General features: G+C 36.4%; 1 protein-coding gene across 3 annotated transcripts in view; it reads left to right on the forward strand.

Annotated features, from left to right (window-relative positions):
- Positions 1–26,680, forward strand: part of CABCOCO1 (ciliary associated calcium binding coiled-coil 1) — a 162,639-nt gene that overhangs the window by 23,296 nt on the left and 112,663 nt on the right. For 2 of the 3 annotated variants that reach the window (XM_006045503.4, XM_006045502.4), the window contains exon 3: positions 13,266–13,435. In XM_006045503.4, the coding sequence (XP_006045565.3) occupies positions 13,266–13,435 (170 nt within the window). Of the gene's footprint in view, positions 1–11,237; positions 11,316–13,265; positions 13,436–26,680 lie in introns of all 3 variants that reach the window. The other variant, XM_044942153.2, reaches the window with a different exon arrangement.

Consider the following 26,680-nt stretch of genomic DNA (forward strand, 5'->3'; position numbering starts at 1 on the left):
CAGGCACTCTGTCTATCAGATCTCATCCCTTGAATCTATTTCTCACTTCCACTGTATAATCATAAGGGATTTGATTTAGGTCATTCCTGAATTGTCTAGTGGTTTTTCCCTACTTTCTTCAATTTAAGTCTGAATTTGGCAATAAGGAGTCCATGATCTGAGTCACAGTCTTGTTTTTGCTGACTGTATAGAGCTTCTCCATCTTTGGCTGCAAAGAATATAATCAGTCTGATTTCGGTGTTGACCATCTGGTGATGTCCATGTGTAGAGTCTTCTCTTGTGTTGTTGGAAGAGAGTGTTTGTTATGACCTGTGTGTTCTCTTGGCGAAACTCTATTAGCCTTTGCCCTGCTTCATTCCATACTCCAAGGCCAAATTTTCCTGTTACTCCAGGTGTTTCTTGACGTCCTACTTTTACATTCTAGTCCCCTATAATGAAAAGGATATCTTTTTTGGGGTGTTAGTTCTAAAAGGTCTTGTAGATCTTCATAGAACCATTCAACTTCAGCTTCTTCAGTGTTACTGGTTGGGGTATAGGCTTGGATTACTGTGATATTGAATGGTTTGCCTTGGAAATGAACAGAGATTATTCTGTCGTTTTTGAGATTGCATCCAAGTACTGCATTTTGGACTCTTTTGTTGACCATGATGGCTACTCCATTTCTTCTAAGGGATTCCTGCCCACAGTAGTATATATAACTGTCCTCTGAGTTAAATTCACCCATTCCAGTCCATTTTAGCTCACTGATTCCTAGAATGTCGACGTTCACTCTTGCCATCTCCTGTTTGACCACTTCCAATTTGCCTTGATTCATGGACCTGACATTCCAGGTTCCTATGCAATATTGCTCTTTACAGCATCGGACCTTGCTTCTATCACCAGTCACATCCACAACTGGGTATTGGTTTTTCTTTGGCTCCATCCCTTCATTATTTCTGGAGTTATTTCTCCACTGATCTCCAGTAGCATATTGGGCACCTACTGACCTAGGGAGTTACCCTTTCAGTTATCTATCATTTTGCCTTTTCATACTGTTCATGGGGTTCTCAATGCAACAATAATGAAGTGGTTTGCCATTCCCTTCTGCAGTGGACCACATTCTGTCAGACCTCTCCACCATGACCCTCCCATCTTGGGTGGCCTCACATGGCATGGCTTAGTTTCATTGAGTTAGACAAGGCTGTAGTCCGTGTGATCATATTGACTAGTTTTCTGTAATTACGGTTTCAGTGTGTCTGCCCTCTGATGCCCTCTCACAACACCTACCATCTTACTTGGCTTTCTCTTAGATTGGATGTAGGGTATCTCTTCATGGCTGCTCCAGCAAAGCGCAGCCGCTGCTCCTTACCTTGGACAAGGGGTATCTCCTCATGGTCGCCCCGCCTGACCTTGGATGTGGAGTAGCTCCTCTCGGCCCTCCTGCACCCACGCAGCCACAGCTCTTTTGACATGGGTTGTTCCTCTCGGCCACCTCCCCTGACCTCGGGCTTGTGGTAGCTCCTCTCAGCCGCCGCCCTGACCTCGGGCTTGTGGTAGCTCCTTTCACCACCGCCACTGACCTCCTTCATGGGGTAGCTCCTCCTGGCCGCCGCCCCGACCTCAGATGTGGTGTAGCTCCTCTCGGCCAGTACTATGTCGACACAGCCGGGCACTCTTGGTTGCCGCCCCAGACCTTGGGTGAGGGGTAGCTCCTTGGACCAACTTTAGGAGGTCAGAAACCAAAAATAAGAAAGAATTCAACCTTGAAGCTTGGGGATAGGAGATCTCAAAGATAGTCAGGTTTTGAAAAAATGAAAAAAGCAGAGAAATACTACACAAATGAAGGTACAGACTAGAAACACAGAAGTCCAAATGAATGAAGATGAATTAGGCAAACTACCTGAAAAATAATTCAGAATAATGATAGTAAAGATGGCCAAAAACTTTAAAAAAGAATGGATAAAATGCAAGAATCAACTAACACAGACCTAGAAAAATTGAAGAATAAACATACAGAAACAATCAACACAATTACTGAAATTTAAAATACTGTAGAAGGAATCAATAGGAAAATATCTGAAGCAGAAGAACGAATCAGTGAGCTGGAAGATAAAACAGTGGAAATAATTTCTGAATAGCAAAATAAATAAAAAGAATGAAAAGAACTGAAGATAGTCTCAGAGACATCAAGCAATATCAAATGCACCAACATTTGAACTGTAGGGGTCCCAGAAGAAGAAGAGAAAAAGAAAGGTTATGAGAAAATTTTTGAAGAGATTATATTTGAAAATTTCCCCAACATGGAAAAGGAAATAGTCATTCAAATACAAGAGCCACAAAGAGTCCCATATAGGATAAACCCAGGGGAAAATATGCCATGACACATACTAATCAAACTAACAAAGACTAAACACAAAGAATATTAAAAGCATCAAGGGAGAAGCAACAAATAACATAGAAGGAAAACCCCATACAAGTAACAGCTGATCTTTCAGCAGAAACTCTGCAGGCCAGAAGGGAATGGAAGATTATTAAAATATTGAAAGGGAACAATCTACAACCAAGATTACTATACCCAGCAAGGATCTCATTCAAAAGTGATGAAGAAATAAAAAGGTTTTCAGACAAGCAAAAGTTAAGAGAATTAAGTATCACCAAATCATCTTTACAACATATGTTAAAGGGACTTATATAGTCAAGAAATAGATGAAAAAAGATCTACAAAACCAACCCCAAACAATTAAGAAAATGGCAATAGGAACATATATATCAGTACTTATTGTAAATGTAAATGGATTTAATGCTCCCACCAAAAGACACAGACTGGCTGAATGGATACAAAAACAAGACCCATATATATAATGTCTACAAGAAACCCTCTTCAGAACTCAAGAGGTCAAAACTGCAAGTGAGGTCACTTCAGACCTCACTTCAAACCACATATAGACTGAAAGTGAGAGGATGGAAAAATATATTCCATGCAAATGGGAAGCAAAAGAAAGCTGGAGTAGCAATCATCATATCAGACAAAATAGACCTTAAAATAAAGATTACAAAAGATAAGGAAGGAAACTCCATAATGAACAACATATCAATCCAAGAGGAAGATGTAATTGTAAATATCTATGGACCCAGCATAGGAGCACTTCAGTACATAAGGCAAAAACTTACAGACATAAAAGGAGAAATTCACAGTAACATAATAATAGTAGGAGACCTTAACACCCCAGTCACACCAATGGACAGATCATCAAAACAGAAAATTAATAAGGAAACACAAGTCTTAAATGATACATTTGATGAGATGGATTTCATTGATATCTTCAGGATATTCCATCCAAATCCAGAAGAACACACCTTTTCAAATGTACATGGAACATTCTCCAGGATAGACCACATCTTGGGTCACAAATCAAACCTCAGTAAATTTAAGAAAATAGAAATCATATCAAGCATCTTATTTGACTACAATCGTATGAGACTAGATATCAATTACAAGAAAAAGATGTAGAAAACAAACACATGGAGATTATACTGTAAGTTTCTAAATAACCAACCAGTTACAGAAGAAATCAAAAGGGAAATCAAAAAATTTCTAGAAATAAATGGCAATAAAAACATGACAACTCAAAACCTATGGGTTGCAGCAAAAGCAGTTTTAAGAGGGAAGTTTATAGAAATACAATCCTACCTCAAGAAACAAGAAAAGCATCGAATAGACAACCTAACTTTACACCTAAAGCAAGTGGAAAAAGAACAAAAAACCCCAAAATTAATAGGAAAGAAATCATAAAGATCCAAGCATAAATAAATTAAAAATAAATGAAAGAAACAATAGTAAAGATTAATAAAACTTAAAGCTGGTTCTTTGAGAAGATAAACAAAATTGACAAACCTTTAGTCAGACTCATCATGAAAAAAAGAGAGGAGAATCAAATCAACAAATTAGAAATGAAAAAGGAGTGGTTACAATGACAATGCAGAAATACAAAGGACTATAAGAGACTATTTTGAACAACGATATGGCAATAAAATGGATAACCTGTAAGAAATGGACAAGTTCTTAAAAAAAGTTCAATCTTACAAGACTGAACCATGAAGAAATAAAACAACCTAATTACAAGCACTGAAATTGAGGCTGTGATCAAAAATCTCCAAAAGAAAAAAGCCCAGGACCAGATGGCTTCACGGGAGAATTCTGTCAAACATTTAGAGAAGAGCTAATGTCTGTTTTTCTAAAACTCTTTCAAAAATTTGCAGAGGAAGGAGCACTTCCAAACTCATTCTACAAGGCCAGCATCACCCTGACACCAAAGACAAGCCCAAAAAAAGACACTCAAAGACAACACAAAAAAAGAAAACTGCAGGCCAATATCACTGATGAACATACCTACAAAAATCCTCAACAAAATTACAGCAAACAGAATTCAGCAACACATGAAAAATCTCATACACCATGATCAAGTTGGGTTTATTCCAGGGATACAAGGATTCTTCAGTGTTTGCAAATCAATGTGATACACCATATTAACAAATTAAAAGACAAAAACCATATAATCTCAATAGATGCAGAAAAGGCTTTGGACAAAATTCAGCACCCATTTATGATTAAAAAATCTTCAAAACTAGGCATAGAAAGAACCTACCTCAACATAGTAAAGACCATATATGATAAGCCTACAGCAGACATTATTCTCAATAGTGAAAAACTGAAAGCATCCCCCCTAAGATCAGAAACAAGACAGGGGTGTCCACTTTCTTGACTGTTATTTCAAAATAGTTCTGAAAGTCCTAGCTACAGAAGTCAGAGAAGGAAAAGAAATAAAAGGAATCTAGATCGGTAAAGAAGAAGTAAAGCTCTCACTGTTAGCAGATGACATGATACTGTACATAGAGAATCATAATGATAGTATCAGAAAATTACTGGAGCTAATCATTTAATTTACCAAAATTGCAGGATACAAAATCAATACACAGAAATCACTTGTATTTCTATATACTAGCAATGAAAAATCAGAAAGAGAAATTAAGGAATCAATCCCATTCACCATTGCAAAAAAAATAATTAAATATCTAAGAATAAACTTACCTAAGGAGACAAAAGAACTATACACAGAAAATTATAAGACACTTATGAAAAAATCAAAGATGACATAAACAAATGGAGAGATATTCCATGCTCCTGGGTAGGAAGAATCAATAATGTGAAAATGACTATACTACCAAAGGCAATCTACGGATTCAATGCAATCCCTATCAAATTGTCAATGGAATTTTTCATAGAACTAGAACAAAAAATTTCACAATTCATATGGAAACACAAAAGACCCTGAGTAGCTGAAGCAGTCCTGAGAAAGAAGAATGGAGTTGGAGGAATCAACCTTCCTGACTTCCGATTATACTACAAAGCTACAGTCATCAAGACAATATGGTCCTGGCACAAAAACAGAAATATAGACCAATGGAACAAGATAGAAAGCCCAGAAATAAACCCAAGCACCCATGGGTACCTTATTTTTGACAAAGGAGGCAAAAATATACAATGGGGCAAAGACAGCCTCTTCAATAAATGGTGCTGGTAAAACTGGACAGCTACATGTAAAAGACTGAAAATAGATCACTTCCTAACCCCATACACAAAGATAAACTCAAAATGGATTAAAGACCTAAATGTAAGACCAGAAACTATAAAACTCTTAGAGGAAAACATAGGCAGAACACACAATGACATAAAGCAAGATCCTCTCTATGGTCCACCTTCTAGGTTCAGTTCATTACAGTTGCTCAGTCATGTCTGACTCTTGGCAACCCCATGGACTGCAGCATTTTAGGCTTTCCTGTCCATTACCAGCACCCAGAGCTTAGTTAAACTCATGCCCATCAAGTCAGTGATGCCATCTAACCATCACATCCTCTGTCGTCTCCTTCTCCTCCCGCCTTCAATCTTTCCCAGCATCAGGGTCTTTTCCAATGAGTCAGTTCTTCTCATCAGAATACTGGAGTTTCAGCTTCAGCATCAGTCCTTCCAATGAATATTCAGGACTGATTTCTTTTAGAGTGGACTGGTTGGATAGGGACTCTCAAGAGTTTTCTCAAACACTACAGTTCAAAAGCATCAATTCTTCAGTGCTCAGCTTTCTTTATCGTCCAAATATCACATCCATACATGACTACTGGAAAAAGCATAGCATTGACTAGACAGACCTTTGTTGGCAAAGTCATGTCTTTCCTTTTTAATATGCTGTCTAGGTTGGGAATAACTTTTCTTCCAAGGAGCAAGTGTAATTTAATTTCATGGCTAAAGTCACCATCTGCAGTGATTTTGGAGCCCCCCAAATTAAAGTCTCTCACTGTTTCTGTTGTTTCCCCATCTATTTGGCATGAAGTGATGGGACCAGATGCCATGATCTTCGTTTTCTGAATGTTGAGTTTTAAGCCAACTTTTTCATTCTCCTCTTTCACTTTCATCAAGAAGCTCTTTAGTTCTTTGCTTTCTGCCAAAAGGGTGGTATCACCTGCTTATCTGAGGTTATTGATATTTCTCCTGGCAATCGTGATTCCAGCTTGTGCTTCATCCAGTCTGGCATTTTGCATGATGTACTCTGCATATAAGTTAAATAAGCAGGGTGACAATATACAGCCTTGATGTACTCCTTTCCCTATTGGAACCTGTCTGTTGTTCCATGTCCATTTCTAACTGTTTCGTCTTCACCTCCATCCAGATTTCTCAGGAGGCAGGTCCAGTGGTCTGGTGTTCCCATCTCTTTTAAGAATTTTCCACAGTTCATTGTGATCCACACACTCCAAGGTTTCGGTGTAGTCAAATAAAGCAGAAGTAGATGTTTTCTCTGGAATTCTCTTGCTTTTTCTGTGATCCAGTGGATGTTGGCAAATTGATCTCTGGTTCCTCTGCCGTTTCTAAATCCAGCTTGTACATCTGGAAGTTCATGGTTCACATACTGTTGAAGCCTGGTTTGGAGAATTTTGAACATTACATTACTAGCTTGTGAGATGAGTGCAATCTTATGGTAGTTTGAACATTCTTTGGCATTGCCTTACTTGGGTTGGAATGAAAACTGACCCATTCCAGTCCTGTGACCACTGCTGAGTTTTCAGATTTGCTGGCATATTGAGTGAGCACTTTCACAGCATCATCTTTCAGGATTTGAAATAGCTCAACTGGAATTCCATCACCTCCACTAGCTTTGTTCGTAGTGATATTTCCTAAGGTCCGCTTGACTTCTCATTCCATGATGTCTGGCTCTAGGTGAGTGATTACACCATCACTGTTATCTGGGTCACGAAGATCTTTTTTGTATAGTTCTTCTGTGTATTCTTGCCACCTCTTCTTAATATAATATCTTTGCTTCTGTTAGGTCCATAGCATTTCTTTCCTTTATTATGCCCATCTTTGCATGAAATGTTCCCTTGGTATCTCTAATTTTCTTGAAGACATCTCTAGTCTTGCACATTCTATTGTTTTCCTCTACTTCTTTGCATTAATCAGTGAGGCAGGCTTTCTTATGTTTCCTTGCTATTCTTTGGAACTCTGCATTCAAATGGGTATATCTTTTCTTTTCTCCTTTGCCTTTCTCATCTTTTCTTTTCTCAGCTATTTGTCAGGCCTCCTTGGACTACCATTTTGCCTTTTTACATTTCTTTTTCTTCGAGATGGTCTTGATCACAGCCTCTTGTACAATGTCATGAACCTTTGTCCATAGTTCTTCAGGCACTCTATCTACCAGATCTAATCTTTGAATCTGTTTGTCACTTTCAGTGTATAATTGTAGGGGATTTGATTTATGTCATACCCGAATGGTTAGTGGTTTCCCTACTTTCTTCATTTTAAGTCTGAATTTGTTGATATGGAGTTCATGATCCGAGCCATAGTCAGCTCCCAGTCTTGTTTTCACTGACTGTATAGAGCTTCTGCATCTTTTGCTGCAAAGAATATAATCAATCTGTTTTGGTATTGACCATCAGGTGATGTCCATATGTAGAGTCTTCTCTTGTGTTGTTGGAAGAGGGTGTTTGCTATGACCAGTGCATTCTCTTGATATAACTGTTAGCCTTTCCCCTGCTTCGTTTTGTACTCCAAGGCCTAATTTGCCTGTTACTCCTGGTATCTCTTGATTTCCTACTTTTGCATTCCAGTCCCCTATAATGAAAAGGATCTTTTTTTGGTGTTCTAGAAGGTCTTGTAGGTATTCGTAGAACCATTCAACTTTAGTTTCTTCAACATTACCTCCTAGAGTAACTGAAATAAAAACAAAAGTAAACAAGTAGGACCTGATGAAACTTAAAAGCTTTTGCATAGCAAAGGAAACTCTAAACAAGGTGAAAAGACAACCCTCAGAATAGGAGAAAATGATAGCAAATGAAACAATTAACAACGGATTAATTTCCAAAATATACAAGCAGCTCATACAACTCAGTGCCAGAAAAACAAACAACCCAATCAAAAAGTGGGAAAAGGACTTAAACATACAAAGAAGACATACAGATGGCTAATAACATGAAAAGATGCTAAATATCACTCATTATTAGAGAAATGCAAATCAAAATTACAATGAGATATCACCTCACACTGGTCAGAATGGCCATCATCAAAAAGTCTACAAACAGTAAATCCTGGAGAGGGTATGGAGAAAAGGGAACGCTCTTGCACTGTTGGAGGGAATGTAAATTGATACAGCCACTATGGACAACGGTGTTCAGATTCCTTAGAAAACTAGGAATAAAACAACCATATGACCCAGCAATCTCACTCCTGGGCATATACCTTGATGAAATCAAAATTTTAAAAGATACATGTATCACATTGTTCATTGCAGCACTATTTACAATAGGTAGAATATGGAAGCAACCTCGATGTCCATCGACAGATGAATGGATAAAGAAGTTGTGGTATATATACACAATGGAATATTACTCAGCCACACAAAGGAACACATTTGAGTCAGTTCTGACAAGAAGGATTAACCTAGAACCTATTATGCAGAGTGAAGTGAGTCAGAAAGAGAATGATAAATATCCTATTCTAATGCATATATACAGAATCTAGAAAAATGATACTGAATAATTTATTTGCAGAGCAGCAGTGGAGAAACAGGAGAAGGCAATGGCACCCCACTCCAGTACTCTTGCCTGGAAAATCCCATGGATAGAGGAGCCTGGTAGGCTGCAGTCCATGGGGTCACTAAGAGTCAGACACGACTGAGCGACTTCACTTTCCCTTTTCACTTTCATGCATTGGAGAAGGAAATGGCAACCCACTCCAGTGTTCTTGCCTGGAGAATCCCCGGGACGGGGGAGCCTAGTGGGCTGCCGTCTATGGGGTCGCACAGAGTTGGACACGACTGAAGCGACTTAGCAGCAGCAGCAGCAGCAGCAGCAGTGGAAAAACAGACATAGAGAATAGACGTGGGGAGGGGGAGGAGAGGGTGAGATGTATGGAGAGAGTAACATGGAAACTTACATTACCATATGTAAAATAGATAGCCAAGGGGAATTTGTTATATGCTTCAGGAAACTCAAACAGGGGCTCTGTATCCATCTAGAGGGGTGGGATGAGGAGAGAGATGGGAATGAGGTTCAAAAGAGAAGGGACATATGTATACCTATGGCTGATTCATGTTGAGGCTTGACAGAAAACAACAAAATTCTGTAAAGCAATTATCCTTCAATAAAAAAATAAAGGAAAAAAATAATAAATCCAGTATCTTGCTGAAAATAAAGTCAGTAATGGAAAAAAATTTATGAAAACATTCAAAATGCAGATTATAGCAATTAGATGTTAGAGTATATATCCAGCATAGTGAATCAGAGAAGTAATTAAACTTCATAAAATAAAAGCTTTGATAGCAAGGAAAATAAGAAAAGTTGCTGTTCAAAAACTGTTTCTTAAACAAATATACTCTTAATGTAAATTTCCCCTCTCCCCCAAAAAAACCAAAGCTTTAAGGATATAATTCAGAATAAAATGCTACTGGGTTTGTTTTAGTTAATCCATGTATTGGTTAAAGTATTGTTTTATTTTCTATGTGGCTAGCTAGTGCTGCCAGCATCATTTTTTTAACTTTTTAATTTCTATTGGAATAAACTAGCATCATTCTTGAACAATTCGTACTTCCCTTACTGATTTTGAAATATTACCTCTCATATTCCTGTTTCCATATATATTTGGTCTGTTTCTTTGTTCTCTACCTGTTTCTTGGCCTATTTATTGATTCTAGTAAAATACCACAAGTTTTTACTACTATAGAAGTTTTCTTACTGCTTTTCACTTAAGACTAAGTGGTACTATAAACATTGAAAAATGAATCTTGCTGACTGATATCCAGTGCAAATGCAAGATGGCTGGCTAGTAAGATAACCTCCCTCCCCAGAGTGCCTGCCCGTTCTTTTCTGCATCTATCATTTAATTTCTCTGCTTGACAAAATGTATCAGTTGTGCATGCTTTTATTTTCTTGTAACATAAAAACTGATTGTATTGTCTTAAAAATAAAGTTTATGCACATGTACACATATAAGAAGGCTGGATGGCATCACTGACTCGATGGACATGAGTTTGAGTGAACTTCGGGAGTTGGTGATGGACAGGGAGGCCTGGCGTGCTGCAATTCATGGGGTCGCAAAGAGTCGGACACGACTGAGCAACTGAACTGAACTGACACATATTTGTGTATGTAAACTATCACATAATGGGACATTGAGAGAGAGAGTGACTACAGTGTTGGTTGACTGAAGTCCTCAAAATTATCAGGAAGTAAGGCTTAATCTTGGGACTGATTTTTCTAAAACAGCTGCCAGTAGCAGTCAAAGCTACTTATTTATGCTTTTGATTTTTGTTCCACAGAAGAAAATTAACCTTACCTTTAGTTATGCATTAACTAGAACAATTTAGGACAGTACCCACTGTAGGTCAATAATTATAAAGAATGCCATATACAGAAAGGCATTATATAGCATTATGAGAAGGGAGCTATGATTACTGTGAAAAGACTCAGATCTCACTTTGGGGATTGGGGTCTACTCTGATACCACTGTAAATGAAATGTTTCTGAGTTGGATGAGAGTGTGTTAAACATAACATCAGCTTTATTTTTTCCCAAACTTGTTTAATCTTGCTGTATTCATTATTCTGATCATATAATTTATTTCACTATTATAAATAATAAGGGATATCTTTTTTTTCAATAGCTGTATAAAGTTGTCACACAGACAAACACGCACACACACTCTCTTTCTCCCTCAGAAATCACATATAAGCATCAAGGAAATATCAATTCCATCTCTGTACTAACAAGGAGAATGAAAGTCCAGACTGCAAAATGTGAGTATTACTGCCAGAAACATATGTGGTAGATCTAGCCAGAAACATGGTAGATCTAGCAGAAGTGTGGGGAACAGTACAAGGAGGATCACATAGTTGAAGATCTGAGAATGAGTTTTAAAAATATACTTATTCTCCCAGGTGAAGTGAAAACCCTGAAGTGCCATTCCAAGAACACTTGTTTGCAACAGCAGGGCTATATTATAAGGTGTGGAGCAGATACTTCCTATATCTATAAGAAATAGATTATTTATGTGGTATAAGGAGAACTTATTGTACATCTTTCATTTTTCCCACTAATTGAATCAAGGCTAAAAAGTAAAATAATTGACATAAACTTATTTCATATAGAAAATAGCTTATAATATGACCAGGTTTGAGCATTAAACTAGGAGTATACATATAAAGACATTGCGAGGATAAAAATGAAGAATAGGAAAAAGAAATGTCAGGCAAAGGAAGTACACAAGAAAAATATGGCCATGAACAGACAAAAAAAAAAAGCTCAAATATTTATCGTGAATTAAGAATAAAAACTCTTGTGAAGTAATCACAAGAACATAAGACAGAGATACAAAAAAATCAAGGTAGAGATAAAAAGAAATAAAAGGTGATGAAACTTTTTTTTAAAAAAAGTAGAGAAGGAGCGATCTCACAGAAGTGAAATTTATAAGTAGCCCAAGGGAGAATTAACAATGCTGAAAATACAAGGGACATAGACGACCGTAATGAGAAAAGCATATAAAATGAAAAGGAAATTGATTTAAAAATTTTTGAAGATAAAGAAAATTACAGTATTAGAAAAAAATGAGTAAAACATACATAATTGGAATTCTTAAAAAAGAAAACAATAGATATTTAACAATCCAGTTCAGAACACTGCCAGAAGTAAAAGAAACTTGATTGTATAAATGGAAAAAGACATTGAATTTGAAAGAAAAGAAAAAGTTACGACATTTTACTTCAGAGATAAATAAGAGAAAAAGGAACCTCCCGACAACTGTTGGTGGGAATGTAAACTGATATAGCCATTATGAAGAAAAGTATGGAGATTCCTTAAAAAAACTAGGACTAAATATACCATATGACCCAGCAACCCCACTACTGGGCATATTCCCTGATAAAACAGTCCTAAAAGGCATATGTACTGCAGTGTTCATTGCAGCACTATTTACAATAGCCAGGACCTGGAAGCAACCTAGATGTCCATTGACTGATGAATGGATAAAGAAGATGTGGTACGTATATACAATGGAATAGTACCTAGCTATAAAAAATGAATTTGAGTCAGTTCTAGTGAGGTGGGTGAACCTACAGCCTACAGAGTGAAGTAAATCAGAAAGAGAAAAACAAATTAATATATTAACCCATATATAAGGAATCTAGAAAAACAGTATCAATGAACCTATTTGCAGGGAAGGAATGGAGACGCAGATGTAGAGAATGGACTTGTAAACATGGTGGGAAAGGGAGAGAAAGAGTGGGATGAATGGAGAAAGTAGCATCAACATATGAGCAGCTGGTGAGAAGTTGCTGTATAACACAGGGAGCCCAGCCTGAGGCTCTGTGATGACCTACAGGGGTGGTATGAGAGAAGGGAAGGGAGGCTCAAGAGAGAAGAGATATGTAGAATTATGGCTGATTCACATATTCTATGGCAGAAACCAACACAACATTGGAAAACAGTTTTCCTCCAATTAAAAAAAAGAGGAGAGGAGAGAAATTTAGAAGAAGAAGAAAGAGGAAGTGGAAAAAAAAGAATAATAAGAATTTTCATGTGCTCTCTCTTTTGAATGCTGTTTTGAATTTAGGATGTTGATATAATCATAGATTTTTTAGATTATGAGCATTATAGAATCTTCATTCAAGAATAGCATCTGTTTTCAAAACTTAGAAAAGGAACTGTTCAGTGTTTAATCAGTTTTAATATCTGGATTTTTCTTGTTACAGGAAACTAGAAAAGTTTTTGAATTTCAAAAATCTTGAAACCTGTTTAAAGGAAGCCAGTCTACTAGATTATTATGTATCTGGATTTTTGTGGGCAAAAGGAATGGACTTCTCTGTTATTCAATATTCAAAATTTATGACTTTACTAGATATGCTACTTCATAATCTTAGAAGTAAGTACATTACTTTTTTTAAGAAAAGAAAATTTAGTCCACTGTCTAAATGAATTTTCTCAAGCAAAAGCTCCTAATTTTATGTAAATCCTACAATGAAAATTATGTTTTTTCCTTGGGTATATATAGCAAGAATATACTTCATAACTTCATTAAGTTGTAAAGTGTTAATACTTAATAAGGTTAATGTTCTCTTAATAATGAATTTGCCAGATATATTACTTTAATTTTGAAATCTCATCAGTGTCATCATCCCAAAAATGTCAAGTAGTTCAGATTTATCTAGATATTTTTTATTGTTTGAGCTGTTTTCATCTTATCTTACATTTAAATATTACTGTAATACCAGGTTTGCTGTTAAGAGGAGGCACTTTGGTCAGTATCAAAGCCCCATGAAATAGATATTAGTCCCATACACTTAGATTTTGTGAGTTTTTTAATTTACTGAAATGAGTTACTACAGAAATTTGGAAATTCTTCCTTGGAGCAGTTTTAAATGTGATGACTTTTGTTTGAGAATAAACAGAGTTACCTTCTAGGAAGGAGGAAAAGAAGGAAATCTATCATTACTTATTGCCAACTTTGTCCTAGGCAGTATGTTTGGTTCCAGTCTTCAACATTGATTGTAAAATGCAGAACAACTGGAGGGGAGGTATCATAACCCCTATATCACAGTTGAGCAAGCAGTCCAAGGTGCGTAGTTGGTAAATGGCAGAACTAGAACATGAATCTTACTGTATAATCAAAAGGCCATGAACACAATAAATGTCAAAATATTTCTAACTCCACTGAAAGACCTGCTTGTGTCTACGGGAAGCAGCTTTGCTTCCTTCCTTCCTTCATTTCCTCCTCCTTCCATTTTGTCTCTTCTTTTGATTATTTGCTTGTTTTTAGTTTCTTTTTTAAAAAAATATGGGGGGAGAAGGCAATGGTATCCCACTCCAGTACTCTTGCCTGGAAAATCCCACGGACGGAGGAGCCTGGTAGGCTGCAGTCCCTGGGGTCGCTAAGAGTCGGACACGACTGAACGACTTCCCTTTCACTTTTCACTTTCATGCATTGGAGATGGAAATAGCAACCCGCTCCAGTGTTCTTGCCTGGAGAATCCCAGGGACGGGGGACCCTGGTGGGCTGCTGTCTATGGGGTCACACAGAATCGGACATGACTGAAGTGACTTAGCAGCAGCAGAAGACCTTTCTACCTCTAAAGTATTGTCACCATTGTCCTACTAAAATTAATGGAGGACTTTTGGTCACACAAAGCTTATTTTGTTCCTTGTATCATTTTCTAACTGTTCAGAAGCAGGGGAAATACTGTGTTAGCAAAATTAATTGAGGAATCACTCATACCTTATGTATTCTTCCTGCTCCTCATCACTCTTAACAAAGGAGGAATTGGTAGTTTTTTGTATGTAAGGAAGAGAAATCCATATTTTTCCTTCTCTGCAAATAGGAGAATTTCATTTTTTCTTTACTTAGGTATATGGTGCCATGTTAAACACTAATGATGTACCAATAGAAGAAAAAAATAATTATATTTGACAATGAGAAATATTGTATGATATTAATTGACTGATTTCAGATTATTCTGTACTTAATATAAAACTAAAACAAAAACTGAAGTCTTAGGTAGTTAGTTTTGAGAATTCAGTCTTTTCAGTACTATTTTATTAAGAGTCCTGATAAATAATATAACATTGTGTCAGTGTCAGTTGTTGAACTATAATCTTCCAAAAAAGAATTCTTAGTAAATCATCACAAAAACAGACTTTGGCTGTTTTTTCCCTCATGACACAAATATTTGTGGAATCTTTGAGTACTACCGGTCTCGAAACATTCTTTGAATACTATTGTCAAAATTACTAGGCAGACAAAGAACTGTGTGGATCTCATCCTGCATGGAAAATATTAATAACTAGATACTAACAATAAGATGAAATGGATATTGAGATTAGATGACAAAGACTTCAAAACAGCTACAAGAGCTTAAAAGAACTGTTGTGAGCATTGTTGAAATAAACATTAAAATATAAAGAATCATGAAAGAAACAGAAGGTATAATCAAGAAACAAAATTTTAGAACCAAATTGTACAATGACCAAAATTAAAATCTCACTGAATGGAATCAATAACAGAATGGAGACAAAGGAAAAATCAGTGAACTTAAAGATGGAAAAGCAATAGAAATTATCCAATCTGTACAATACAGAGAAAAAATAAAAAAAAGATTGGTAAACAAATGAACAAAACCTCAAGGACCTATGGACAACAGAAGTTCTAATATACATATCATTCAGAGTCCCAAAAGGATAGGAGAAAGAGTACAGCGGTAAACAAGCATTTGAAAAAGCAGTAGTTGAAAACATCCCAAATTTATCAGAAGACATAGACCTGTAAATTCAAGAGTCTGACTAGGTCACAAATAAGGTAAACCAAAAGAAAAACATCAACTGTCTGGATCTAATTGCCATTTACAGAACAGTATACCCCAAAACAACAAAATAGTCATGCTTTCAAGTGTGTATGGCACATTCATCAAGGTGAACCATATCCTGGGTCATGTAACAACCTTAAGTTTAATTGAAACCATACAAATATATTTTCTGACCATCATGGAATTAAACAGTTAACAACAGAAATATGTAAGGGAAATCTCCGAACACTTGGATATTGAACAGCACAATTCTTAATAGTCCATGAGTCAAAGAGAAAACCTCAACAGATATTAGAAAAGATTTTTAAGTAAATTAATAGAGCATGGATCAAGGAAAAAAGAAATAAATAATAAACAGAAGTCAATGAAATTAAAAATGGAAAACCAATAGAGAAAATCAGTGAAACAAAAATCTAGATCTTTGATAAGATCAAAATTGATAAACATGAAGCAAAACTGACTAAGAAAAAAGACGGCAGGTACAGGTTATTATTATCAAGTATAAAAAAGGATATCACTAAAGATTGTGCAGACATTAACAGAATAATAAGAGAATGTTAATTATATGTACATTAGAAAACAAAAGTAACTGACTAGTTTTCAAAAACCTCAAACTAATAAAATTCACCAGATGAAGTAGATATCTTGATAGTCCCATAACTATTGAAAAAATTGAATTTGTTGCTAAGAACTATTGGAAAAAATTCTTCAGGCCCAGATGTTTCTACTGGAAAATTCTGTTAAACATTTAATGAAGAAATACCACCAACTATATATGACATCTTCCAGAATTAACAGAGGAAAGAACTCTTTGTAACTCATTTTTTGAGGCTAAAATTATCTTCATACCAAACCTGAGAAAGAGAAGAAGGAGGGGTGAGGAGAAAGGGAAAAGAAGAAAAAGTTGAGGAAAGGTGGGGGGAAGTAGGAGTAAAAGGAGGAGAAGAAATTACAGAGAAATGTCCCTAATGAACATAAAAACATCTCAACAAAATATTGTAAGAATTAATCAGGCAATTCATAAAAAAATAATATAGATAACCAGTTGGGCTTTATACCAGAAATTCAATGCTGAATGGTTTGGTGTTGAAAATCTGATTCATGTAAAAAATTGAAAGAAGAAAAGAGCACATGATCATGTAAATGGATGCAAAGATAGCATTTGACTAAGTACAACATCCATTCATTGTTTTTAAAGTCAGAAAGTTAAGAAAAGATGTGATTTTTGTCAACCTTATAAAAGACATCTACTGAAAAGCCACCATCATACTTAGTGGTGAAAAGCAAAATTCTTCCCTTGTAAGATCAGGATCAAGGTAAGAATGTCTGGTCTTACCTCCTATTCAACATAAGAATTGGAGACTTAGCAATAAGTGCAGTATAGTGAGAAAAAGAAATAAAATACAGGCAGACTAGAAAGGAGGGAATTATACAGTCCCTGTTGTCAGATGAAATGATTCTCTATATAGCAAATTCCACAGAATCAAAAAAATTCCTGGAACTAATGAATTTAGCAGTGTTGCAGGAAGAAGGTCAAAACACAAAAGTCAGTTGTGTTTCAGTATACTAGCAATGTGTATTAGATACCAAATTTTTAACAAACAATTTCATTTATAATAACTCAAAAAATGATAGAAGTATTGATACAGAAGTATAAATCTAACAAAATGTGCACAATCTATATGCTAAAAACTACAAAATGATGATAAAATTAAAACCTAAACAATTGAAAAAATATACTGTGTTCTTGGATTAGAAATCTCCACATGATAAAGATATCTTCCCAAATTGATACGTAGATTTAATGCAGTATCAATCCAAATGCCAGCAGGATTTTTTCTAGACATACTCACTGATTTTAAAATTTATATGGAAATGCCAAGGAGCTAAACAACTAAAAATTTTTTGAAAAATAAGAGTAAAGTTGCATAAGGCTTAAACTCAGTTTAAGAATTACTATATAGTTATAGTAATGAAGTCAGTGTGGAATTAGTGAAGGGATAAACACATGTATCAATGAAACAGAAGACAGAATTCAGAAATAGAAAAATGATCATCTGACTTTTTGATAACTATGCAAAAGTAATTCAGTGGAACCAAGTCTCCTTTTCAATAAATGTATTGAAATAACTGCTCATCTATATTGAAAAGAGTGCACTTCAGCCTAAACTTTTCACTTGATGCAAGTTAACTCTAATTGTTATAAACTTGAAATATAAAACTATAAATCTTTTAGAATAAAACAAGAGAAAATCTTTATGACCTTGGGTTATTGAGACGTTCTTAGATATGAACCCCAAAACAGTACCTGTGAAAGAAAAATTTATAAATTGAACTTAATCAGATTTTAAAATTTTTGTTTTATGAAAGTCATTGTTAAAAGAATGAAAAGTTGCAGACAGGGAAAAATATATTTGCAAATCACATATCTAAAAAAGGGCTTGTATCTGTAATGCATAAAGAACTGTCAAAACACAGCAATAAGTTAAAAAAAAATCCTATTAGAAATGGACAAAGCCATCAAAAACCCATAACTTCTGTTTAACCATCAGGCAAACTAAATTGAGGAACATTGTACAAAAATATTTGACCAGTCCTCTCCAAGCTGACAAGGTTATTACAAACAAGAAAAGTCAGAGAAACAATCTAGGGGGACCTAAGGGGCATAACAACCAAATGTAGTTGGTGTCCTGGATGATGTCCTGGAATATGAAGTAAAAATTATGGAAATTAATAAAAATAAGGGCTTTAGTTCATTGTAATGTTTGTGTGTGAAGTCGCTCAGTTGTGTCCAACTCTTTGCTACCCCATGGACTCTAGCCTACCAGGTTCCTCCATCCATGGGATTTTCCAGGCAAGAATACTAGAGTGGGTTGCCATTTCCTCCTCCAGGAGATCTTCCCGACCCAGGAATTGAACCCAGGTCTCCCGCATTGTAGGCAGATGCTTTACCGTCTGAGCCACCAGGGAAGCTCATTGTAATGTTTAAATTTGGTTTATTAGTAGTAATAAATGTACCATGATAATGTTTGATATTAAAAATAAACTGTGTGGAGGGTTAGCAAGAACTCTCAATATTATTTTTGTAATTTTTCTATAAATGCAAATCTTTTACAAAATAAAGTTTACCTTTTTCTAAAAAAAATGGGCAAAGAATCTGAACAGATGTTTCACCAAAGAAGATACATAAAGATAGCAAATAAACTCCTGAAAAGAAGCTCAACGTCATTAGGGAAATGTAATAAAACCATTGTGATACCATTACACATCTGTTAGAATGGATAAAATAAAAAATACTGACAATATCAAGTGCTGACAAGGATTCAGAGCATCTGGAACTCTTGTTCTTTGTTTGTGGCGATACAAAATGGCACAGCCACTCTGTACAATAGTTGGCAGTTTCTTAGAAAATTGTATCCCATTCATTCCTCTCTAAAGAAATGTTCATTACTTTCATTACTCTAAAGAAAGAAAATCATATATTCACACAAAAACCTGCACATGAATGTTGTCTAGCAGCTCTGTTCATAAGTGCTCAAAAGTAAAAACAAATTCAAATGTCTATCAATGGATAAACAGGTAAATAAACTATGGTATATCCATACAGTGGAACACTGCTCAGCAGTGAAAGTAGTTGAGCCATGATACAACAATTTGAATGAGTCTCAATAGCATCATACTGAGTTAAAGAAGTCAGTCTTAAAAGATTGTATTCTGTATGATTACATCTATGGGAAATTCTCAACAAATCACAACGACAGCAGTGGAAAACAAATCAGTGTTTGCCAGAGGTTGAAGTGATGAGAGGACATAAAAAGATAGTATGAGGGAGCTTTTGGAAGTGATGTACCTTTTCTGTATCCTGATGGTTACATGGGCTATCCAAGCATTTAACTTTCTAGAACTATACACCAAAAGGAAAAGTGAATTTTACTGTATGATGGTGTTAAAAAATATTTATGTATAAAAAATATTTGTACATAAATATTTATGTATAGAAACATAATATGTATAAAAGATTTAGTGAAAGAAAAATACGTGCTCTAACAACAACAATAAAAGACTAAGTAGGAATAAGCTTTAAAAAGGCAATGTGGAGGCCCTATATGAAGAAAATTTCAGAACATTTTCAAAGTCACACAGGAGGCTTTTAACATTTGGAAAAACTTACAACATTCTTTAAAAGACTCAACATCATAAAGATGTGAAGTCTTATCAAGTTAATTTATAGCATTAATATTCCAATAAAAATGCCAACAGTATTTTGTTAATATTTTTGTCTAGGAGTGAGTTTCTAGGCAAGATGATTCTAACAAAATATGGAAAATAAACAGGACGAATTGCCAGAAAAACTGTCTTCAGAAAATGTAATAAACTCTAGCATACCTTAGTAGTAGTAGTACTTGTGGTAGTACTTCTGTCGTTTACTAACAGGAAACCTCAAGTATTTGAACACAGTGGTGAATCACTAGATAGACAGACCAAAGGAACAGCAATTTAACCAATAGAATTCAGTATTCGGTAAAATGACATTTCAAATCTGTGATGGAAAGATAAATTATTCAATAAATAATACTGGGACAACTGAGTATCCATCAAGAAAAAAATAAAATGAAATTGGATTCAAACCTGTGTCTGTCTGTTAATATAAACCAGAATACATTCCAGATGTATCAAATGCTTAATTTTAAATTAAGTGAAGTCTTAAAAATATTAGAGAAAAACATGGTTTAATTTATTTACAACCTTGGATGGGGAAGATCTTTATACTTCAAAATTCTGAAGCCATAAAGATAAGATTTGATATATATTTGATATAAATTTCATTTATAAAAGTCAAAAGCCGGCAATGGGAAAATACCAAAATAAAAATTAGAACCTGGGGTAAACATTGCATCTCAGACATCAACAAACAAATTCTATAATATAAAAAAGAGCATACAAAAGCAAGAAGAAAAAGACCAATAGTGCAATAGAAGAGTATACCAAGGCTAGGACTAAATAAATACAAATGATTCTTAAATAAATGAAAAGCTCAGTCTTAAAGATAAGAAAAATGTTAATTAAAACTACACAAAAATGTTATTCGTCATATATCAAATTGACAAAACTGTAAAACTTTGGTAGCATTATCAGCTGTCAAAGCTGTAAGAAAACAAGTACTCCCTTGTGTTGCTGATGGAAGTAAGAGCCCCATTGTGGAATATAGGTTAGCAGCTGTCTATCAAATTTACAGATGTATTATCTCTTTGACAAATGTATTGACTATTCCCAGCAATTCAACTTTTGGGAACTTATCCTGCATATTCACTGGCACACACATAACCTGATATATATGTAGAGTCATTAATTGCAGTAATGTTTGAAACAGCAAAAAATTAGAAACATCAATTGAAAATATTGGTGTGAACTCTTGTTTAACATAAGAAATATACAGATGAATAGTTGTAGAGTTCAGTGTAAACATATATTCATAAACTTCTCAGCTCTATTCACAAATAGGGCCAAAAAGCAATGATATTCAATAGCAGTGAGCGTACCACCCAGGACTCAGGCCTTGGTTTATAATTTCATTTTCAAATGAAAGGAACCAGGGCTCCTTAGAAAAATGGCTGATTGTAGACCTAGAGCAGGGAACATAAAAGGTGAGCGTGGGGCATCTTGTAGTGGCCAGAAAAAAGTGCTTAGAAATAAGAATGATGGGAGTATGCCCAAAAAATAGAGAAGCCAACTGAAAAAGCTCCCAATATCCACAGAACAAATTGAACAAGATAGCATAGTATTGAATTATAATCCAAAGTATGAAATTAACTTCCATGAGTCCATGCTGATGAAAATTAATGATTGAATAAATAATTTGAATAAATGAATTAATGCTTGAATAAATAATTAACTACCTACAAATGGCCATGGGATAACATGGCTTTGGCAACCTGAAGTGGTGTTGGTGGCCTGGTAAGTGGCTTCACAAAGATCACCCCAGAGACGGAGACGGGAGCAGGGTAGTGACAGATTGGCCCCAGGACAACCACCAGCAGTGGAGAGGCCTGGGTACTGTTTACTCCAAGGTGGCTGATTGGCTCCAGAGTAGACAGTGGCTCCACAGCAGACAGCAGCTCCTGGGCGGCACAGCAGCTCCATGGTGGACGGTGGCTCCTGGGCAGCAGATTGGTTCCAAGTGGCCAGTGGCAGCCATGATGCTGGAGTGCCCTCTGCTCCTGGGAATCCTTCAACATTGGCTCCAGCCTTCCTCCGACCCACTTACCAGTCATTCCAGTGTCGCCTTTGCCTCGATCCCCTGACTGCACATTAACTGACACTGGATGGCTAGTGACAGTTTAAATGCTCAAGGAGGACTAACAGTGGGACTGCGGGCCAGCCGGGACACCATGCATGTAATCCAGCTACCTTGAGCAGCTGAAGGCCATGTCCCTGCTAGTTAGGGCCTGACAAAACATGGTCCACTGGAGAAGGGAATGACAGACCACTTGAGTATTCTTGTCTTGAGAACCCCATGAACAGTATGAAAAGGCAAAAATATATAACACTGAAAGATGAACCTCCCAGGTTGGTAGGTGTCCAGTATACTACTGGGGAAGAGCAGAGAAATAGCTACAGAAAGAATGAAGAGGCTGGGCCATAGCCAAAAGGATGCCCAGTAGTGTTTGTATCTGGGAGTAAAAGTGAAATCCAGTGCTGTAAAGAAAAATATTGCATAGGAACCTGGAATGTTAAATCCATGAATCAACGTAAATTGGATGTGGTCAAACAGGAGATGGCAAGAGTGAACATGGACTTTTAGGAATCAGTGAATGAAAGTGGAAGGGATAGGCAAATTTAATTCAGATGACCATTATATCTACTACTGTGGACAAGAATTCCTTAGAAAGGATGGAATAGGCCTCATAGTCAACAAAAGAGTTTAAAATACAGTACTTGGGTGCAATCTCAAAAATGACAGGATGATCTCAGTTCATTTCCAAGGCAAACCATTCAACATCACAGTAATCCAAATCTGTGCTGCAACCAGTAATGCTGAAGAAGCTGAAGTTGAACTGTTTTTTTTTTTTTTTTTTTTTTTTGAACTGTTATTTATGAAGACCTACAAGACCTCCTAGATCTAACACACACAAAAGATGTCCTTTTCATCACAGGGGACTGGAATACAAAAGTAGGAAATCAGGAGTTACCTGGAATAACAGGCAAGTTTGGCCTTGTAGTACAAAATGAATCAGGGCAAAGGCTAACAGTTTTGCCAAGAGAACGTACTGTTCACAGTTTTAGTTCCTCTTCACTTTCTGCCATAAGGGTGGTGTCATCTGCATATCTGAGGTTATTGATATTTCTCCCGGCAATCTTGATTCCAGCTTGTGCTTCCTCCAGCCCAGCATTTCTCATGATGTACTTTGCATGTAAGTTAAATAAGCAGGGTGACAATATACAGCCTTGCCGTACTCCTTTTCCTATTTGGAACCAGTCTGTTGTTCCATGTCCAGTTCTAACTGTTGCTTCCTGACCTGCATATAGGTTTCTCAAGAGGCAGGTCAGATGGTCTGGTATTCCCATCTCTTATGGCAGAAACCAAAGAAGAACTAAAGAGCCTCTTGATGAAAGTGAAAGAGGAGAGTGAAAAAGTTGGCTTAAAGCTCAGCATTCAGAAAACTAAGATCATGGCATCTAATACCATCACTTCATGGGAAATAGATGGGGAAACAGTGAGAGACTTTATTTTGGGGGGCTCTAAAATCACTGAAGATGGTGCCTACAGCCATGAAATTAAAAGACGCTTACTCCTTGGGAGAAAAGTTATGACCAACCTAGACAGCATATTAAAAAGCAGAGACATTACTTTGCCAACAAAAGTCCATCTAGTCAAAGCTATGGTTTTTCCAGTAGTCATGTGTGGATGTGAGAGTTGGACTATAAAGAAAGCTGAGTGCCGAAGAATTGATTCTTTTGAACTGTGGTGGTGGAAAAGGCTCTTGAGAGTCCCTTGGACAGCAAGGAGATCCAACCAGTCAATCCTAAAGGAAATCAGTCCAGAATATTCATTGCAAAGGCTCATACTAAAGCTGAAACTACAATACTTTGGTTACCTGATGCGAAGAACTGACTCATTGGAAAAGACCCTGATACTGGGAAAGATTGAAGGCAGGAGGAGAAGAGGATGACAGGATGAGATGGTTGGATTGCATCACTGACTCGATGGACATTAGTTTGAGTAAACTCTGGGAGTTGGTGATGGACAGGGAAGCCTGTCATGCTGCAGTCAATTTGGTCACAAAGAGTCGGACACGACTGAGTGACTGAACTGAACTGAGATGCAGAGTACATCATGTGGAATGCCAAGATGGATGAATCCCAAGGTGGAATCAAGATTGCAGGGAGAGATATCAACAAACTCAGATATGCAGATGATACCACTTTTAATGGCAGAAAGTAAAGAGCAGCTAAAGAACCTCTTGATGAAGGTGAAAGAGGAGAGTGAAAACCTGGCTTAGAACTCAGCATTCAGAAAGTGAAGATCATGACATCCTGTCCATCACTTCACGGCAAATAGATGGGGAAAATGTAGAAACAGTGTCAGATTTCATTTTCTTGGCCTTCAAAATCACTGCGGATGGTGACTGCAGCCATGAAATTAAAAGATGCTTGCTCCTTGGAAGAATAGCTATGACAAACCTGGACAGTATATTAAAAAGCAAAGGTCCATATAGTTAAAGCTATGGTTTTTCCATTTGTTGTGTATGGATATGAAAGAGTATAAAGAAGGCTGAGTGCTGAAAAATTGGTGCTGGAGAAGACTCTTGAGAGTCCTTGGAGAACAAGGAGATCAAAGCAGTCAATCCTAAAGGAAATCAGTCGTGAATATTCATTGGAAGGACTGATGCTGAAGCTCCAATAGTTTGTCTACCTGATGGGAAGAGCTGACTCATTGGTAAAACCCTGATGCTGGGAAAGGTTGAGGGCAAGAAAAGAAGGGGATGACAGAAGATGAGATGGTTGGATGCCATCACTTTCTCCATGGACAGGAGTTGGAACAAACTCCAGAAGATAATGAAGGACAGAGAAGCCTGTTGTACTGCAGTTCATGGGGTTGCAAAGAGTTGGCCATGACTTCGTGACTTAACAACAGCAAATAATTAACTGGGGCAAAATAGACTAATCTCCCATGTGGAAGTCCCAGTAATTTTTATAGATACCTCCCCTGGAGGAAGGCATGGCCACCCACTCCAGTATTTTTGCCTGGAAAATCCCCATGGACAGAGGAGTCTGGCGGGTTACAGTCCATGAGGTTGCAAAGTCACAGAAAGGACTGAGCAACTAAGCACATCACTGCATCCTCAAGAAGTTGAACACCTTTTCCCATTTCTTAAGAATGTGCTGCACACCTCATTTCAAAGAAGACAGTATGGAAAGGAGGGAAAATAGTAACTTTATATAGGGAAGCCTGATAGATACAACCTCAGCAGGTCCCAATACTAGCACTATTAGTGATGAGCCATGTTAAATAGCAATGTGATGTGGGTGGCAAAAGCACTCATAGTAAGGTGTGTGCATGCTCAGTCACTCATGTCCAATTCCTTGCAACCCTATGGATGGTAGCTCACCTCGCTCCCCTATCCATAGGATTCTCCAGCCAAGAATACTGGAGTGGTTTGCCATTTCCTCTTCCTAGGAATCTACCTGACCCAGAGATCATTTCCTACATCTGCATTTGTAGACAGATTCTTTACCACTTGATATAGTGTGAAGAAAATGGCTCTGTAGTCTTCCTCTCCAAAACCTTTATTCCTTATCTAATCATGACACAAGTATCAAATTTATACCAAATTTAAGTATACACTACAAAATACCTGATCAGTATTTCTTGAAACTGTAAATGCCTTTAACAACAAGGAACGTCTGAAAAATTATGCAATCTCAGAAGATGAGATGAGTAAATGTAATGTGTCTGGAGGGAATCCTGGGACAGAAAAAAAAGACTTTAATAAAAACTAAAGAAATCCAAAGAGTGAACTTGAATAATAATATATCAATATTTGCTCATTAGTTGTGCCAAATGCACCATAGCAATGTTAACAATGGGGGAAACTGTGTATAAGCTATATGGGAACTCTTTGTGATATTCTTGCAACTTTTCTGTAAATCTAAAACTACTCTGAAAAAACAAATTTATCTGTAGGGATTACCCTATCGCTAAATCATAATACCATGCAGCTGTAAAAAAGGAAAGAATGAGGTTCTAGATATCATACGTTGTTACTTAGTCAAGCAAGGTGCAGAGTTGTATTCTTTTGTTTAAAAAAGAGACAAGAATAAGTCTTTATATGTTTTTATTTGTTATATATACAAAGAAGTGCTGAAATGATGTAGAAAAAACTAATAATCAAAATTTTATGTGCAAAGGGTACAGGAACTAGACATATGGACAACAGGATTGGAGTAAGTCTTCTTACAGTACACCTTGACATATATTTTTTGAACCATGTGAATGTACCACTTATGAATTTAATTGTAAAAAGAAGTATATGACATGAATAGTCTTAAGCTTTGCAGCCTGTGAGCTAAGAATTTATAAACTAGAAACAGTAAAGGAAAGTAGAAAAATTTCATGAATCTCACATTCCAAATTTGACAAGAGATTTCCATTTTAAACTTTTTCCATAACTTACAGCTGCATCACAAATATTTCTTTGATGTGAAACTTTATATTGCTGATGTCAGTCCAAAAATGAATTTTTAAAACTTGAACAGGATCCATCCAAGTACTCATAAACTATGAGAGAGTGAAAGTACATGTGTAAAGG

This window comes from Bubalus bubalis, chromosome 4 (genome assembly GCF_019923935.1).
Source record: "Bubalus bubalis isolate 160015118507 breed Murrah chromosome 4, NDDB_SH_1, whole genome shotgun sequence".
NCBI classification, from domain to species: domain Eukaryota; kingdom Metazoa; phylum Chordata; class Mammalia; order Artiodactyla; family Bovidae; genus Bubalus; species Bubalus bubalis.